The 19,326-nt window shown below is 40.4% G+C and overlaps 2 protein-coding genes across 3 annotated transcripts; both read left to right on the top strand.

Annotated features, from left to right (window-relative positions):
* The first annotated feature begins 90 nt into the window (after positions 1-90).
* Positions 91-10,251, top strand: LOC120568743 (receptor-interacting serine/threonine-protein kinase 2-like). 2 transcript variants are annotated; one of them, XM_039816424.1, is made up of 11 exons: positions 91-690; positions 1,582-1,735; positions 2,463-2,618; positions 3,274-3,431; positions 4,040-4,089; positions 4,293-4,454; positions 5,216-5,301; positions 6,016-6,117; positions 6,260-6,356; positions 6,500-6,697; positions 7,309-10,251. In XM_039816424.1, exons 1-11 carry the CDS (start codon positions 446-448, stop codon positions 7,686-7,688), a joined length of 1,788 nt encoding a protein of 595 aa, XP_039672358.1. In that variant the 5' UTR covers positions 91-445; the 3' UTR covers positions 7,689-10,251. The 2 variants fall into 2 exon arrangements, with proteins under 2 accessions (XP_039672358.1, XP_039672357.1); XM_039816423.1 differs by having other exon boundaries at positions 7,306-10,251.
* A 573-nt stretch (positions 10,252-10,824) lies between these two features.
* On the top strand, positions 10,825-18,218 carry LOC120568994 (Y+L amino acid transporter 2-like). The gene is made up of 10 exons (XM_039816775.1): positions 10,825-11,035; positions 11,719-12,248; positions 13,115-13,240; positions 13,323-13,467; positions 14,082-14,205; positions 14,856-14,959; positions 15,050-15,146; positions 15,288-15,437; positions 16,246-16,429; positions 16,728-18,218. Exons 2-10 carry the CDS (start codon positions 11,729-11,731, stop codon positions 16,820-16,822), a joined length of 1,545 nt encoding a protein of 514 aa, XP_039672709.1. The 5' UTR covers positions 10,825-11,035; positions 11,719-11,728; the 3' UTR covers positions 16,823-18,218.
* Positions 18,219-19,326: the final 1,108 nt, after the last annotated feature.

Below are 19,326 nucleotides of genomic sequence, written 5' to 3'. Positions count from 1 at the left end.
CAGTCCCATAAAAACACAAAATCGGAAAAATTGTCTGAATCAATCGAACGCATCTCGCAAAAACCCGGAAGCGTGTCGTCATTAGCAACAACCAACCCACCTGCCTTAAATGGCAGTGGCGATCAGCAGCTCGCTGTTGTCGTTCCTCTTTGACTATTTGCCTGTGACAGCTGGTTAGAAGCAGTCTGACAGCATAACATGAATACACGGGGAAGTGAAAGCGCATGCATTTAATTCTAGTCGTTGGGTGCTCGGCGTTTTTTTTGTCAGCAAACCATTTATCGGTTGCTCTTTTTCAGCCGTCCTCCTCCGCTACGTTAACGTTAACGTTAGCTTAGCTTGGCTTGCTAGCAGTCAGCGAAGGTATGGCATGCGTATAAATGGAAGAGCTCTTCCTCGTTGGGTTTACCATAAGGAGCAGTTCTGTTTTAAGTAGCTGACTTGGATGATAAATCCTCAGAGACTTCCCGTAAAAGCCTCACAAACTGCTATGGAGCCACACGCGGCTATAGGGTGTGTGAACATTTGCAGTCTGACCAGCACCTTACCGGTGATCCCCTACCAGAAGCTGACAGACCTGTACTACCTGAGCAGAGGGGGCTTCGGCACCGTGTTCAAAGCGCAGCACTCCGACTGGAGGACCACCGTGGCCATCAAGTGTCTGAAACTCGATTGTCCTGTTGGAGAAAGGTACCACCTCATGTAACAATGTAGGCCATATTAACTGTTTGGGAGGAATTTTCACTACTGTAAATTTAAAGATGAATTAAACAGAAACTTACATTGTATTATTTCAGTGGCATTTTTTACAGAAAAGTTAGCATCTATACTGACTGTGCAGGTCAAGGTGGAAGTCAGAGCATCAAGACTTGAATTGGTGTCAGTTTTAGGTATATTTGAATCAGATGTATCCATAGTGTCTATGGAGCAGCTCTGGATGACATTATCCCTCTGCCTTTCTGCAGCTCAGGTGAAGAAACTTGCTCAAATCCTCATATTTAAACTAGGGGTGGGGGAAAAAATCGATACAGCATAGTATCGCAATATTTTCCGTGCTAATACTGTATCGATACAGAGACGCCAGGTATCGATCTTTTATATATGTGGTCTACTATATATGTTGGTCAGTTTGTCTGCTTGACAATCCCATTTTGTGGCAGTAAAATTGAAGTGAGATGAACAAACAGAGAAATGTATCTTTTTAGATAAACTGTTTTCTTTCGGGGACATAATTTGAAATTGGGAAAAAAGTGGTAATTACAAAAAAGTGGTTATAAATTGCAATATATTGCAGAATATTGCAATATGTTTAAAATCGCAATAATATCGTATCGTGATGATATCGTATCGTGACATAAGTATCGTGATGATATTGTATCGTAAGGCTTCTGGTGATTCCCACCCCTAATTTAAACCGGCACGCATTTCTAAATACAGGATACATTTTTATTTTGAGAGGACTGTGACTCCCTTACTGTCATGTGTAGTGACGGATATAATAGCTGTCCACTCAAATGTATCTCCTTTGTGGTGTCTTCCCATAACTCTTTGTTGAACAAAAATCACCTGGATGTGTTTCAGAGAGAGGAACTGCCTGCTGAAGGAGGCCGAGGTGCTCCACAAAGCCAGGTTCAACTACATCATCCAGATCTTCGGCATCTGCAACGAGCCAGAGTTTTTCTGTATTGTCACCGAGTTCATGAGCAATGGCTCTCTGGACCTGTTGCTCCACGAGGTAGCTATATGTCATCAAGTAATTTCATAACACTAAGAGTTGTTTATTCAGAAACTGATCGAGTCCTAACATCATAATCCAAGGCTCTCAATGGATCTTAAAGAATTAATTTGGATTAAGGATTAAAAAGACCGCAGCTTTCCTTGGCTATAAAGCATTTATATTTTTTTTCCTGTTTTCCCTCAGGAAATGAGAGCTAATATAAAACTAATCGGAAACTAAAGGTATTGAATATACAGAATGGAAAACATTCCCGCCTTGAACAAGCTGTGTGAAAGGTTCTACAGTCACAAATGTAGAGAACATGTAAACATTCTACAGTTCTGGTTTCTGCACTTGTTGCCAAAATGGCTGAACTGAAAGAGTCTCTTTGTTGTTTTTGGCAAGCTGCCCCATCTCTAGCTCAGTTTCTTACATACATCACTCATCACGTGCATATACGTCATGGCATGACATGCCTGTCTGACATCAAGCAAAAGTGAAACTTGGAAGTATTCACAGTGTCTAATGAAACTTTGAAACAAGCAGGGTAAAAGAAGCTGGAAGCAGACAAATGTAGTTTGGGAAATTCCCCACTTTCCTTCACTTCAGTTTTTGCTCATGCATTGATAGTTTTGCAATTGAAATGCAGTAAAACAGTTCCTCTCCCTCTGCACTTGCCTAAACACATGATTTACAGATGTGCTTATTTACATTTTTATACCCGGTCTGTTGTCTCTACCTAAAGAAGGACATGTACCCCAGGCTTGCCTGGCCTTTGCGACTGAGGATCCTGTATGAGATTGCCCTTGGGGTTAACTTTCTTCACAACATGAACCCACCCCTCTTACATCACGACCTAAAGACACAGAACATACTGTTGGATGGTGAATTTCATGTTAAGGTATGTGTGTCAGTGAGAATTTGGTATAGTATGAACTGTATGTGGGACAAAAGGAAAGAAACATTTGAGTGTGGATGTCACTGAGGGTGGTTGTCTACTTACTTTCATAATTACTGTGTGGTGTGTGGTGTGTGGTGTGTGTGTGGTGTGTGTACATGGTAATAGATTATCTCCCAGTAATCACATGTTTAGTGAATTCCCATGTTGTCCCATAAAACTGTACAGTAGGGCACACAACAGTTTATTTATTTTTATTTTTTTTTTAAATCTTAAATGTTATCTATTCAGTCATTTCTCAAGCAAAATTTCCAAAGAACAATGTTGGATTTTCTGCTTTATTTTGTCATAAATAAAAGTACACTGAATATTTAAAGGGTTCTGACTGTTGATCTCATAAAATTAGAAGTCTAAAGATGTCAACTTGGGCTCTAGGAAATTATAATGTACGTTTCTCACAATTTTTCATGATTTTTTGACATTTCTTAAATTTCTTTAAATAATTTAAGTCCATTTACCTTTATGAAAAAGCGCTGCTTCAAAAGCGTCTTGTGCTAATAAACAAAGTGTGATGCTGATCCAAGAAAATCAATGTTCAAAAAATAAATAAATGAAACGTATATCTAGAATTTTGAAAAAATGCTATTGTTCTGTCCAGATCGCTGACTTTGGCCTTTCAAAGTGGCGACAGCTGTCTGTCAGTAAAGGCTCGGGGTCCAAGCCCACAGAGATGGGGGGCACAGTGATCTACATGCCCCCTGAGAGGTACGAACCTTCCAAGAGCCGTCGGGCAGATGTGAAACACGACATGTACAGGTGAGACGCCAAACCTCAATAACTAGTAATTAGAAACTGGTTGGACAACAGACATCAACAAGTACGTTCTCCATTTATCTGAGTATGGTTTTAGTATCTATAACATCTAAATATATTTTAAGTATATGATGTTTAATTGGTCGGTGCCCAAATTATTGGGCAGAATTTGTGAATGGATGAACTCTTGATGACATCATTGCTTTAACACTTTGACAAAGTAAATGATTGTTGAGCACAATCCGCAATAAAGTGAAGTTCTGTTTTCTTGACTGGCAAGTTGTGACAACGTGCCAGCATGGGGTTAGATTTAATTGTAAGCACAATAAAGATCAGTGCAGCACTAGTGATTGTGAATTTGTCCGAAAGTGGGAGTGAGTGGTAACTTTTATAAAACAAGTATAAGAAGTCCACTTGATTGTTGCTGATGTAACCTCTTAAGCTTTTGGGCAATACGTTTGGAATGCTGCAACAGGTCAATCAGTCATTGTACTTCCTCCTCTGGTTAGCTTGTCATAAAGTCCCTCAGTTCTGAAGGGGAATACCAGTTGAAATAATGAGATAGCTCTAACTTCCCATGTATGTTTCTCTCCTTCATGTTTACATTGAAGCTATGCCATCATTATGTGGGAAGTGCTGTCCAGGCAGATTCCATTTGAAGGTAACACATTTTTGGTTATGTCGCCTTCCTGTCATTCTGTTCAGGTGCTCTTTGAGTGACCTTTCATGGTGCTACCAGACTAATTGTGTGTGTGTGTGTGTGTGTGTGTGTGTGTGTGTGTGTGTGTGTGTGTGTGTGTGTGTGTGTGTGTGTGTGTGTGTGTGTGTTCGTTCGTGTGTGTGTGTGTGTTCGTGTGTGTTCAGAGGTGACCAACCCAATGCAGATCATGTTCAGTGTGCTACGTGGGTTGCGTCCTGACACAAGTCTGGGCAGTCTGCCTGCTGACATCCCCAGTAGAGAAACCCTCATCAGTTTAATGACCTGCGGTTGGAGCGCTAACCCCGATGAACGACCTTCCTTCCTCAGTAAGCTCACACAAATAACTAAACTGCAGGAATGCTTTTCTGGTAGAAGTTTTGAAATCACACCCTCAAAGGATTGCACTCCGTTGTACCAGTTTGACCTTTTTCACAGTTTGGGATGACTTTTCATGTTGAGTAAAAGAGTAATCCTAGTCACTGCTAAATTTGACAAAGCAGTGACTAAAGGCCTTTTTATGGTTCTGAGGAGGCTCCACGCAGCGGTTTCGCCGCAGCCTACGTAAGTGGCCTGATGTTTATACTTGTGCACTGGTGTGTGTGTTGAGCCGGCGTGTGTGTGGGAAGTGGGCGAGAGTGACGGCGAATATTTACTGATATGAGAAGTACAACGTTTTGATTTTGTAAACATGAAGAAAAAGTTAAAACCCTCTCCTTGATTTCATGTTGTTTTTGGAGCAGAACCAGGAAATGAGTCGGGGGAAATTCAACACTACCAAGCCACAGCCGGGCGACGTGCGTCGCTGCGACATGTAGTTACATTTTTCGAGAGGTGCACGTCAGGCTCCAGCGTAGGGTCCAGCGTAGCCACAGAGGGGTCTTCGACACACAACCATAAAAAGGCCTTTAGTATCAGCTTCCTGTCACATTATTGAAATGTTCTCTGCTGTCTTTTCTGAAACATTTTATAAACTTAAGAGTTGTTTTCCAGTGATACCATTGTAAAATAGTTTTGTCCTGCATTGTTGACGAGATATCTCAGTGTCATAAACAGTAAAGATGTGATGTGTTTTTTAATGCCATTTCAGAGTGTTTGATTGAGCTGGAGCCCATGGTGAGGAATTTTGACGAAATCGACTTACTGGAGGCCGTGTTGGAGATCAAGAAGTCAAAGGTTAGTCAGTTGTCTTACCACAGTTCTTTATTTTTTTAAGTGTTTAGGGCACTTTAGAGTGGTGATGGCACAGTGGATATGACACATGCCTTTGGTGTGGGAGACCTGGATCCTGCGATACATAAACCAATGTGTCCCTGAGCAAGACACTTAACCCCTAGTTGCTCCAGAGGCGTGCGACCTCTGACATATATAGCAATTGTAAGTTGCTTTGGATAAAAGCGTCAGTTTTAACTGAATATTCTTCTAAATGTGATTTAGAGATTGATGCAGAACTGTACATTATTACTATTATTACATTTATTATCATCATAAGATCTGTTGTTCAGTGGTTAGTGGTTAGGTAATACTAGTCTGAATGTATAGAATACATAGTTACAGGCTAATGCTGAATATTTGATGTCTGCACTCAAAGAAGGGGATGTAAATGTTGTGAAAACTGTGTAATTTGGAAAAGTTTGGATTGTACCATGACTATGAGAGGATCACAGGTCAAACGTGTCACTTTATAATTTCCCCTCATCATATCCTTCCTCTTTTCGGTCTAAAAAATGAAACCACCCATGCTCCACAAGCTGTAAGTCATTTATAGTCATTTATGAGGGTGTCTTATTTGGGTTAATAGCAGATTTTATTTTGGCATATTTGATTGTTCCCCACTAATCATCCTCGTGAGTATGACTCATTCCCCTCTTTTTACTTGTTCCTCCACAGTTGAAGCAAGGATCGGCCTGTTGTTCAGCCCAGTCAGTGAGTGAGAAGAGAAGCGAGGAAGGATCCCTGAACATGCTGAAGGACAGGCTCAGCCCCTGGCCGGTCAGTAGCTGAAATGTCTGTGGAAATATCAGGATAAAGTTGGGGATGCACTTATACATTAAAGCCTTGTCTGTTTTTGGTATTATGTCTTCAACGTCTATGTAGTAATGTAAATTAAACATCACTGTCTGTTCTGCCACAGGAGAGCTCCACTTCAGGCTCAGGCTCTTGTTCCTCCCAGGACACAGACATATCTCTACCAGGCGCCCTCACCAGCAGCAATGCTGCACCTTCTAAAGGTTATTATAATTGGCATCTTATGTATTGGCATCCTTTCCTGGCTATAAAAAAATGAATAAGCTCACAGTACCATGCATTAGGTTTTATGTAGACATACAATATATGCTTTGTCTCATCTCTTCTTCTACTCTTTCTGATGTAGAGGGACATCTGTCGTCATATTTGGCTCATACTCTAGAGCGTCCTGAGTCTTTGATAGACAACTGCACAGTCAACAATCTGAATGGCTACCAGAGTGCCAGGCCCCTTAACTATTTGAATATACCCATCAAACCAGGCCTGCCTGTCACTGAATATGAGACACAGCTGGATAACCTCACCCTCAAGCCTCAGCAACAAGGTACAAGCAGTTAAAGCATAATGGATGCATTGGGTGATAATCAGGGTGCAATTTGTGAAAGAAACCGAGGGGTGGAAGTTTTTTGATCATGTACAACAAATCAAAACATGCAAGAATTAAATCCCTCTTCCAATTCCATGGATAGTGCCACTCGGCCAGCCATGCCAAAACACTTATTTATGAACTTCAATATTCAATGGAAAATCTCAAAATGAAATAGCACAACGTGATGAACTTAACTGTCGTCGCCGCATGAGGCTCACTTTTTCTCGGCTAAACTCAACTACCGTGGCCCCTGGACCGGCATCTGGCAATGCCTGTAGCCGGCTCACAGTCACCTATTGGCAGCTAACACATCTAAAAACTTCCACTGATACGACGGAGCTCTGTTGCCGGCGTCACGGAGCTCTGTATCGGCTAAACACAACCAGCAACTGCCGCTGGGATTTTATCATTCTATCGCACTAGACTTAAAGTGCTTTACTTAGTTTAAAATACTTCTGTTTTAGGTATATAATATATGGTATTGGTGAAATAGCTTTGATCACCCCCAAATGCCAAAATTTACAAGCAAAATCTGAATCCCTCCTCTCTCTCCTCCTTTTCAGCAGATAACTCTCCTCTGTTGCGGCATTCCCCTCCCTCACAAGGCCCAATTGCCCAGTGGATCGCAACACGGCGTGAGGATATTGTCTCCCAGATGACAGAGGCTTGTCTGAACCAAAGCTTGGATGCCCTGCTGGCCCAAACCATGCTTATGCGGGAGGATTACGAGCTGGTGAAGACCCAGCCGACGCGCACCGCTAAGGTCCGCCAGCTCCTGGACAACTGTCACCGACACAACGAAGACTTCTGCCGCATTGTTGTCCGCAAGCTGTGTGACAACAAGCAAATGGGCCTGCAGCCGTTCCCATCTGAAATCGGCTCCCCTACTCTCGTCCCCAATGCGCCGCCGCTGTCCATGTCCTGCAATATCCCCAGGAACAAGTAGCAGCAGTCACAGCCAATCCATGAAAACAATCCAGATTATTAACTGTGCCAACTTTACACTACAACTCCTACCTGTTCTTTTTGTCGTCAAGATGGTCACTGTGGTTTCTGTCTTTCCCTCAAAGAGAAGGAGGAACTGAGGGCTGCGTGAGCAAAAAGAGTCACAGGTACAAAACTAAGCTTTTGGCTTTGAAGAATATCCACTCACGAGAGACAAAAGGTTTTATTCTGTATAATCAGAATCAAAAGTTTGAAGGAATCAATGATTTTATTTAACAATGTCCTGGATTTATTGATTTATTTATTCTGAGTGGATGTATCGCAGAGTTTCTCTCCTTTGTCTCAGTTACGTGTGTGTGTGTGTGTGTGTGTGTGTGTGTGTGTGTGTGTGTGTGTGTGTGTGTGTGTGTGTGTGTGTGTGTGTGTGTGTGTGTGTGTGTGTGTGTGTGTGTGTGTGTGTGTGTGTGTGTGTGTGTGTGTGTGTGTGTGTGTGTGTGTGTGTGTGTGTGTGTGTGTGTGTGTGTGTGTGTGTGTGTGTGTGTGATGCAAACATCCCCGATACACTCAGTTGATCTGAGTAAGTGATATAAGGACTGTTAACAAGCTGGAAAACCTACAGCAAAAATAAGGTTAATTCCCATTAAAGCAGTCTTGGTCAAATGTTGGTTTACCGCCTGAGAAAGTGAGCGAGCATGTGGCCCTCACAGTGTCTTTGTATTGAAGCGAAGTATGTGGTCTTGTAGTGTTGGAAAGAGTTGTGATTTTGATAGAGTGTGACCGCATGGGAAGTTTTTGTCCCTGCCCCGGGCTCTTTTTCCTCCTCCTCCTTTTCTTTTTACTGCTGAACTAAAGAAAGTCGCTGGGACATTGAGTAAAGAGGAAGTTGAGATTGTAAGATATCACTCAAAATGAGAGGGATGCGTGTCTGTCTGCATGTCTTTGTCTAGATTAAAAGTGGACCAAAGTGATCTGATTTCTTTTGGTCTTCTCAGTAGTGGCCTCACCTCTCAGTATTTTTAATAGTGTTGTTTTAGTAGAGACACTTCAGACTCATCTGGATACTTCCAGAACTGCAGTTTATTGATGGGTTTCACATTTTTGATCCTGTTGAGCTGCTCAGCAGGAGAAATGCAACACATGAACAGATGAAATCAAACAGGCTTTGCTTGTAGCAACCTTTAGTTTACCTGCTTTATAAAGTGCACTCTAAGCAGCCAATGCTCAGTTTATCTCTCTAGACTCGTACATTTTCTACTGTAGCTGTGCTTCCTAATCTGCTCAAAACGACAGTAACACCTGTTTATAAAATCATTTTGGCTTAATGCAAGAAAATACACATTTTCACATTAAGACCGTAGCACCAGATTGTTTGTATAAGTAATACTGAGTAATACAGTTTTTGAATTACTTCATGCATTGTAAACAAATTATTTCTGTTTCCATGACACAGGTGTTACTTCCAGTCCTCCTTATAGCCATGTTTGTATATGTGTGTGTAATAGGACTGCAACTAACGATTACTTTGACAAGTATTTTCTTGATCAGTTGTTTGGTCTGTAAAATGGTAGAAAATGCACTTCACTGTTTCCCAAGCCCAAGGTGACATCTTCAAATTTTGTCTAAAACCCAAAGATATGTAGTTTACTGTCCTAGAAGACTATTCACTTATAAATGGCTGGAACCAGTCAATTTTGGGTATTTTTGCTTAAAAATAACTTAATTGATTTAAAAAAAAATAGTTGAAGATTAATTTTCATATTAATTAATTAATTAATTAATTAACAAATCGATTCATCAACTGATCGTTTCAGCTCTAGTGTGTATGTTGTATGCAGGTATACATCCCATTAAGGGCCTTCATCACTGCCTTTACTTCCTGTGTAGCAGTAGTTAAATAGGTACAGTAGTGTAGCTGTGTCATTTACTGTCATTACATCCACAAATTCCCCACACAATAACCTTTGTATTGTTCCCCATCGTTGGGTCATTTTCAGTTCAATAAAGAACTTTAAAAAACACTGTGGGAAATGAGCCACAGCAGGTTATTCTTAGTAAGACACAAGAAATCGTACACAATTGTATCATGTCATTTAAATGACAACAGGAAGGCCAAGCAAGGTCGATATGTTTCCATAATGTTGCCTTGTCTTTGATAACTGTGCCTCATATTCTGCTTTTGGTCTCAACTATAGAAATGTGCAAAAGCGTTTAACACATATCAAGAAACGTTGAGTAAAAATGCTACAAATTTGATAGCTTAAATATGTTGTAACATATTTTGTACTGTAGATGATAGTTTCATCTTTTTTATATATATTTTCATTTGTGATCTCTTGGTAAAAACTCATGCATTGTTTTTGTTAAGTGATGATTTGATATTCGTAGAATCCCCTTCTTCAAAACACCGGCCTCATTTGGTGCCCATGTCATTATCAGTGTCATAATGTGTTAGAGAACCATAGACGGACAGAACGTTAAGTTGATATGTAGCTGTGGTTTCAAAAGAAACTACATTTTTCATATATTGTATCAAACTCTTCATTAAAATGGGTTCTCTGTTTTAACTTCTGCCTGCTTTCTTCTACTATCTTCTTGATTTATGGTTATGTAGCCTTAATCCAAGTGCAATATTTACGTTATTAGCTCACATAATGTTATCATCTAAGTAAAGCTTCTGATTTGAATGGCAAGAAACAAGGGGCGTTATGTATAGAGGTAGATTACTGAACAGTCCTACTGGGGACAGACCCAGGTGCACAATTACACAATTACAAAGAGACACGAAAAACAATCCCAAAAGACGCAAAAAGAACACCGACGCAAAACGACCTCAAAGAGAGGCAAAGAGTTCAGTTTCAGTCTGGCTGTCTTGCTCCTTTGTAGAAGGGGTACCGGGAATTTTACATGTCCGTGGCCAGAGGTCTATTGTCTCATACATGTGTATAGCAACCTGTCTGAGTGACCCAGTACATTAGATACTCTTTAATGACAGTATACGTCACAATCTGTTTTATATCATACATTCTTTTGACTGTATCTGTAACCCAGAAGCAGCTTGGCTCCCTCTGTCTAAGCTGTTGAGGGCTGGCAGGGGGCAGGGACGAGGTCTGCTTGTCTCTGAAAATAGCGCAGGGGGGAACACGAGAGTGTGGTTCGCCTGGAGCTGGAAAAACACCCGTTGTGGTTGTGCTGGGCAACAGTAATTGCAACATCGACCGTCCTGTTGCTACATCTACATACATTAGATGACCAATGTCTCACTGCATGGTTCAGAGGAGCAGCACGGGCCTGAGGGAGACTCCGTAGGAAAAATTATACCTGGTGATCTTCTTTACGTAAACAAATAAAGTAAGTTCTTTTTACACATTGGCCTTTTATGTCTTAAATTACAACAACTTAGTTGTAATGATTTGTTCATGTCTGGATGCATAAAGAGCGTGAGGAATCATTACTGAAGGAATGGCTACATGTATGACCTTTTCTTGTACCCTGGACATTTTCGGTTTAATGTTTCAGGTAGAGCTGGGCAATATATCGATATTATATCGATATCGTGATATGAGACTAGATATTGTCTTAGATTTTGGATATCGTAATATCGTAATATGGCATAAGTGGTGTCTTTTCCTGGTTTTAAGGGCTGCATTACAATAAAGTGATGTCATTTTCTGAACACACCAGACTGTTCAAGCTATTCTATTATTTGCCTTTACCCACTTAGTCATTATATCCACATTATTGATGATTATTTATCAAAAATCTCATTGTGTAAATATTTTGTGAAAGCACCAATAGTCAACACTACAATATCGTTGTGGTATCGATATCGAAGTATTTGGTCAAAAATATCGTGATATTTGGTTTTCTCCATATCGCCCAGCCCTAGTTTCAGGCTTGAGAAGTGTAGTTAGACATTAAAGAAAAAGTATACTTAAGAAAAATCATGTCCTATTTATATGGAACAACCGTATGTTTTGACTGTTATATTTGAATAATCCACTTTAATTATTGCCCTATCACCTCCACACCAGCCCTGGACAAATGGAGGATCTGAGGCACAAGATTGATTTCATGTCACAGACAATATGCCCAAGTTTACGGACTCCATCTGATGAGGACTTAAAGGCCCAGAACAATGGGAAAGTGGAGAAAATGCAGATGAAGAGAGAAATCTCCCTCATGAATGGAATCTGCCTGATTGTTGGCAACATGATTGGCTCTGGGATCTTTATCTCACCGAAGGGTGTACTAATGCACAGTGCCTCTTACGGGCTGTCGTTGCTGATTTGGGCTTTTGCAGGCATCTTCTCAGTGTTTGGAGCTTTGTGCTACGCAGAACTCGGAACCACCATCACCAAGTCTGGAGCCAGCTACGCCTACATCCTGGAGGCGTTCGGAGGCTTCCTTGCATTTATCCGTCTGTGGACGTCCATCCTTTTGATCGAGCCAGCCAGCCAGGCTGTGATTTCGCTGACCTTCGCCAACTACCTGGTGGAGGCTTTCTACCCCACCTGCCAGCCGCCATATGATGCTGTCCGGCTTATCGCTGCAGCCTGCCTCTGTGAGAAACATGCATGTGTCTGTATATAGTTCACCACCCAGAAAAATAGAATACATGACTTAGAAATGAGCTTTGTCTTCATGATATATAAAAGTCTGCAATGGTTTGCAGAAAAATACAGGCAGGAAAAACTCACTTTACTGCCAACTAGTGTTTGAAATGTATGCTCTGATGCCCACTTTGGCCTCACCCCAGTTCCTGACGTCAGCTCAACCCCTAGATCAACTCAAAAAGCATGTTTCACTATTGTGCAACAAAACCCTTACACTTAAAGTTACAATCCTTAATTTGTATACTATTTATGGACTGCATTGAAAAAAATGCAGTTTTATTTACATTCAGTAATTACCTCTCTGCTCCTTTAAGAATGACATGGGCAAAAGTGGTGGAGTGGTATTATAGACCTAGCACATATTTAGCTATCCATGAATCCCAGTACCCAGGACTCAGTAACCCTGTGTGGAACTGGCATCAACTATAATTAGACTGTACAGCCTGGCTTTGTGGTTTCAACAATGTTGTTAGCAGAAGTGGTATTTACATGAGAGAGAAGCAATGCCATAAGTCATGAGCGGCCCTACTAAGAAGTCCGTTTCTGTTTCTGTACACTGATAGAGACTGTGCACAGTCTCTATCAGCCGGCTTCTAATAGCTATATAGCTTTTGAAATTCAACGAACAGTATTAGAGAATTTACAAACCAGTGTGGTTTACCATTGTTTCCTGAATGATTTATCTTTGCAAATGCAACCTAACAGGAAGGCAGAAGTTGTACCAGAAGCTGTATTACGCCTTGTTTATATAAATTAATGTCTCAGTCATGCAGAGGAAGACTCATTAATTGCCCTTTTACTCTGGTTTTCCCAGGTATGCTCATCTTCATTAACTGTGCCTACGTGAAGTGGGGGACTCTAGTCCAGGACATTTTCACTTACGCCAAACTCATGGCACTCTGCCTCATCATCGTTGTAGGAATAATGAAAATATCTACTGGTAAGATTATGTAAAAAGTATGAATGCATCATTGAAAAAACAAATAAATATGTGCTTTAAACTTTGACTTCTATTTGTGCAGGAGGATCAAAGAGCTTCGACAATCCGTTTGAAGGCTCCTCCACAGATCCTGGAGCCATTGCTTTGGCCCTTTACTCAGCTCTGTTCTCCTTCTCCGGCTGGGATACACTCAACTTTGTCACTGAGGAGATTCGGAATCCAGAGAGGTAACACACACATACAAAGAGACACATGTTTGCAACTTTAGACTTGATTTTACTTTCTGTTTCTGGCTCACAGTTTTCTTTGAGTACAGTCAGAGTGGTCAGAGAGAATGGTAAAAGTTGAATAAAGTATTACATTAACATTTAAAATTACAGTAACAGTCAGTCATTTGTTTATGCATTATTTAAGGCTGCTAAAATCAATATTTTCATATTAACAGTGGCTCAAATGACTATGTATTTGTGAAAAGCATTGCTTGTAGTGATGAACCTACAGAGAATTATGATGACTCTATGTTACCCTCAGCTCTTCGGAGGACTGATGTTACAGCTACAGTGTCTGCCGCCCTCAAGTTGCCAAAATATCAGTTATTACAGGTTATCAGTCTTTACAGTTTACTTTTATCAGGCATGTTATAGCACATCCACATGCAATTCTCCAACTTATTGATTTTATCCTTTTTTGTTTGTTTTGTTGGCATCCTAAATAATGGGCTATCAAGGTTAGAATTGCAATTTGAGTAAAATGTTGAACATGAACCCCCTGTAATTTGCCACTGCAGCTTTTCAGTGAGTCAGACAATGCTCTGTGCTGTTTTTTAATGTTGTTGTTGTAGGAATCTGCCCCTGGCCATTGCCATTTCTATGCCCATAGTGACCATCATCTACCTGCTGACCAACGTAGCGTACTATGTGGTTCTGGACATGCCATCGTTGCTGGCCAGTGACGCCGTTGCTGTGGTAAGACACAAACAGTCAGCTGAGAGAGATGATTTACTCTGCTGCTAAATATAGTCCTGAATTGGTTGCCAGACCTATCTCCACAGCGCTATGGAAATAGGTCTGGCTACACCACACATACATTCTGGGATAGGAGAAAAAAAAACACTCTGGGTTGTTTCCATTTTTTTAAACCAATTATAATTGTTCATCTTGGGTAGTGCTCCGGACACAGTGACGGTGGCTTTGCAAAATGGTCCCAGGAAGGAACTTGTTTTTGCATTTGCACCCTGCAAATGAAAATTCAACATAAAATATTAAATAAAGTTAACTGTTCACACAATACAGTATCGTGAGATATTTAAATTGTCAGGCTTTATCCTGGAAATGTACTTCCGTTGATTTGGACTATGAAATTGTTGACTCAGGACATTTTGCACTCTGACTTCAGAAACTGTAATAAACCATGTTCACCATGGAATGGGAGTAGCTCAGGCTTGGGGACCAGGCCAAAGTATGGAGTAAGTATTGGCACTGCCGAGGTGTCCTTAAGTAAGGCACTGCATGTGAGTGTATTTCGGGCCTATGTGTGTAATGTAACAACAACAGAGTGTAAAAATTGAATTTCCCAATTGAGGGATAAGTGCTTCTTTCTTCTTCCTTCTTCACAGACCTTTGGGAATGCAGCCCTGGGGCCGTTCAGATGGATCATGCCTGTTTCAGTGGCCATGTCTTGCTACGGAGGACTCAATGCTTCTGTCATTGCTGCCTCACGGTAATTAGGAAGTACTGAACAGACCCTGACTTATAATATTATCATGATGAATGTTTTGCCAAAAATTTTCCATCTTTGTTGATCATGCAGGCTGTTTTTCGTTGGAGCTAGAGAGGGCCACCTCCCAAACAGTCTGAGTCTGATTCACCTGCGGCGCTACACACCAATACCTGCACTACTGTTCAATGTGAGGACCATTTATCTTACTCTAAAATACAAATGGACATCAGATTGACCAAATGCATACACACTTGCATGCCACCTTAAAGAGACCAAAAATATTCACGTCACAACTAGACACATACATATGTGAATTCATGTTCTGCAGGGGTTAATGGGTCTGATCTTCCTGTGTGTGGAGGACGTGTTCCAGCTCATCAACTATTTCAGCTTCAGTTACTGGCTCTACGTGGGTCTGTCTGTGGCCGGCCTTATCTACCTGCGCATCACTCAGCCAGACAGACACAGGCCTGTGAAGGTGCTGCTTTTTTCACTGCTCATACAGCACATAGTGCATACATACACAGCTCTACAGTTCCTGTGGGTATTTCAAATATTGTTATGGTTTGAAGCGATCATTTCTGTAATAATTTAACTTTGAACCCCATATCTATCATATGCAGCTACATCTGCAGTTACATTTGGATTCAAGATTCAAAGGTTTTATTTGTTACATGCTCATACAATGAAAAGCAGTGTGGCATAATATTAAGGCTGTGCAAAAGGGAATAATAATAAGAATAAAAGTTAAACTAAGAAATAGAAAAAGAAATATAGGTAGTATTAGTAGCCTATTAAGATGTTGAAGTGTTGTTGGCTGTACAATGTTTCAGTATATAAAAATGTAAAAAGTAAGTGTTGCTGTATAACGTGACTCACAACTGTGGCATATGTACCAAAGTTTTGAGTCAAGTTATACAATACACTTTAGTACGAACTTGATACAAATATGCAAATGTACAGGTTAGTGCAGATATACAGAGGAGAGAGTTCAGCATGCTGATGGCCTGAAGCGAGGAAGCTTTTTCTTCATCTTCTTCAACTTACTTAGCTTGTTACAGCCCAAACTCAGTGATCTTTTTGTGCAAAATGAACAAAGAAATATGATTACGGCACTGAGGAGAAGGTTTAGTGGGTCTGTCATGTTGTGCCTACTCTTATGAACATAACCTGAAGCACTGCTAATACAGTTTCCATAGATTACATATTGTCTTGAATAATTCATCACAACATACTCTGACATCAGTTTACAAACTAACACGATTTGTGTCTTTTTCTCTTCACAGTTGAGCTTGTTCTTCCCCTTCATCTACTGTCTGTGTAGCCTGTTCTTAGTCATCGTCCCTCTGTACGGAGACACCATCAATTCTCTCATAGGAATTGGCATTGCACTGTCTGGGGTGCCGGTCTACTACGTAGCCATTTACCTGCCTGACGAGAGGAGGCCCAAATTCATACGCAAGTTAAACAGTACGTTTTAGGCTGAAATGTCTTATGTCTTGTTGCTGCCCTGTGTTTGTTGACCCTTGTTCAAACATGTTAAGAGGAGGTGACAAAAGGAAGACATTCCCTGTACATGATACATAAGATTATTATGTTTAATATTGCACAATCATACACCCTTCTCCCAGTTTGTCAAATATCTGTAGCACATGATTTTATAGCATTTTCAAAATACAGCATTTATCATCTTGGATTATCAGAGTCAGCTGTAACTCACCTCTCCTCCTCCACATCTTCCCTCCTCTCACCTCTTTTCCTCCTCCAGCCTTTGTCACCAAATACAGCCAGATGCTGCTCTACTGCTGCCTGACTGAATTTGACACTGAGACAGAAGCACAAGCCAACGGTAAAACACAGTGAGCTGCAGACAATCCGTCGCTCATCAGCTTTCTGCCTGAGGCCTCAGCCTTGTCCATATGTTGATGTTCATTGCTCCCCAAACGCAGAAAAGCAAGACCTTGCATGGACAGAGTGACGAGGCGCAGGCCTGCAACGTTTGTGAGGATTACTTCTCCAAGGTCAAGTTAAAAAAAGGTCTGACATCTCAAATGACTCACCATGAAGGAGCAGGCACTTGAGAAACTGTTGCTTTCTTCTACAAATGGGATGCCCCTTTCTACAGAGATCAAGGAATATCTTTTATGAGGATTTCAAAAAACTATGGAGGAAATATGGAGCTCCTTTAACATTTTATTTTTTAGACTAGAAGATGTAACTTGCTTTCTTCACTGTGGAGCAGTTTAAGTTAAGTGCCCTGTTTACGGGTCATAATTCTTTCAATTAAAACGGTTGATTTCAATATTAGGTTTTAAGAATACAACTTCATAATAAGACTTTTTCCTGCAGCTCTCCCTCTCCCTGCTCTGTCCCACAGGAAATGCATGCGCAAAACAGCCAATTGGAACACTCTCTCTTAAAGCAACACTAGAGAACTTTTCCCATTTCAGTCCCCCTACAGGTTGGAAGCGGAATTCTCCATTACATTACATTGTCCAGTTCATTCGCACTACAGAGCCGCTACTTACTCCAATTGCACCTGACTGCAGTACGCAAACCGGGGTTGGGCTAAATGTGGGCGGAGCTAAACGTTTGTACTCCAACTTACTCACCTGATCTGGCAAACTTGCATAATGTAATGTAATGGACAATTCCGCTTCCAACCTGTAGGGGGTCTGAAGCAGGAAAAGTTCTAGTGTTGCTTTAAATGACCTGTGATTGGCTAAAGTCTCCCGTCACGGGCTAGATTTTTTAAAGCCTGAAAAGTGAGCCAAGAGGAGATGGAGAAGTAGTTTTCTCTCAGACCACTTGAATTGCAATATGCTGAAAATGATTATGGAATTTTTGCCCAACGATACCCCGTACGTAAGTTATGTAACAAACTTATTTTATAATTCTTACTTTTTAAAATTCCGATCGCTCGTGTTGCTTGACATTTGTGGCATAACGCTCAGAAATTGTGCATAACTTTTTATAAGATATCATACAAACCACTGTATGAGGATACGTTACAAATGATAATGGACCAATATGTATGGTACCATTTATAAGATGTAGCATGGTATGTATGTGACTTTGTGCATCACATTTGTCAAAAAACAGCCAGATAATCTTTAAAGAGAAGATTTTCCAGTTCAGTATAATCTGTTTTAAATCAGTTGGATTAAAATAAATGATTTCTATAGTTTTCTGTCAACGTTTTCATATGTTTAAGTGCTGATTGACCAAATTCAGTAATAAATATACATTGAACTTGAAACACTTTCAGAATCAAGCTTTGTTTTTCTGTCTCTTTTTCTCTCAAAAGCCTCCCTTCTCTCATTAAAAACATATCCACCATTAATCATGCATGATTTTTTACAGTATGTACAAACAGCCTACTGCACTGCGTTCTCTAGTTGTTCTGTTATGAACTGCAAGACATAGTTTTAGGCGTTCAGTTTGTTTTGAATGTATCTGTTTTAAATACACTTGGTTTCTTTATCATTTTGTCTTGTGATTAAACTGCATAGTTGTAATGCATCATGTTATTTAATTAATTAGTGCCATTTTATAAAAGTCACTGTCCACTAAAAAATTGCTAATTTCTTTACATAGTTGACCAGACTGGAATACAAATGAAAGACGAGTTGTTACATTTTCCAAAACTCTATATTGACTGGTAGACCTCATACCGCACACATATTAGTATTAGCAGTACTTTTTATTTTTATTTAATTGATTTATTGTAAAAACACCTCATTCATGCATCATTTTAACACTGTTCAAGAGCATCAGCTGTTAAAACATGCTGCAGTTTCATATCATTGCATTCATGTCAAATAAAACAAATGTTTTCAGAGAAAATTGTAGTTTATTATTAAATCCTTTTAACAGCAATTCTAAAGCATGTTATAGAATATTACATATTAACACAAATCACAATGAACGCACATATACAGAAAGATAAATGCACTGTTAAGAACCAGTTCCCGCTGAAGTCTAATTTTAAAGTTATTCCAAAACAGGAAGTGATATTTTGAGCGAGTGAGATCTACCTCCATCTAAGATAAGGTGCAGTTGGCAGTGTCAAACCCAGGACAGATCCACTTATTGCTGAACTGTTTGTATCCCTCCGCATCGATCAGGTCACTTCCTGAACAGAGAAAAGTACACAGGCATTAATAATCACGCTTAAACACTGAAATAGATGATACAACAAATTCCACTCCTATTTACCATCCATCAGGTTCTGAAGACTGCAGTAGTTTGTGCTGTTATCAGCTGGATCTTTGGAGAACTCTGATACTGCCTCTCCCTGCACATCAGAAGGAAAACAGTGTTTCAAAGAGGAAAGCCAGACAGACACATACAGGTTTGAAGGTTTG

The sequence above is a fragment of the Perca fluviatilis genome, chromosome 11 (genome assembly GCF_010015445.1).
Source record: "Perca fluviatilis chromosome 11, GENO_Pfluv_1.0, whole genome shotgun sequence".
Classification (NCBI taxonomy): domain Eukaryota; kingdom Metazoa; phylum Chordata; class Actinopteri; order Perciformes; family Percidae; genus Perca; species Perca fluviatilis.
Note: the sequence above shows the minus strand (reverse complement) of the source record. Positions and strands in the feature narration are given on the sequence as shown.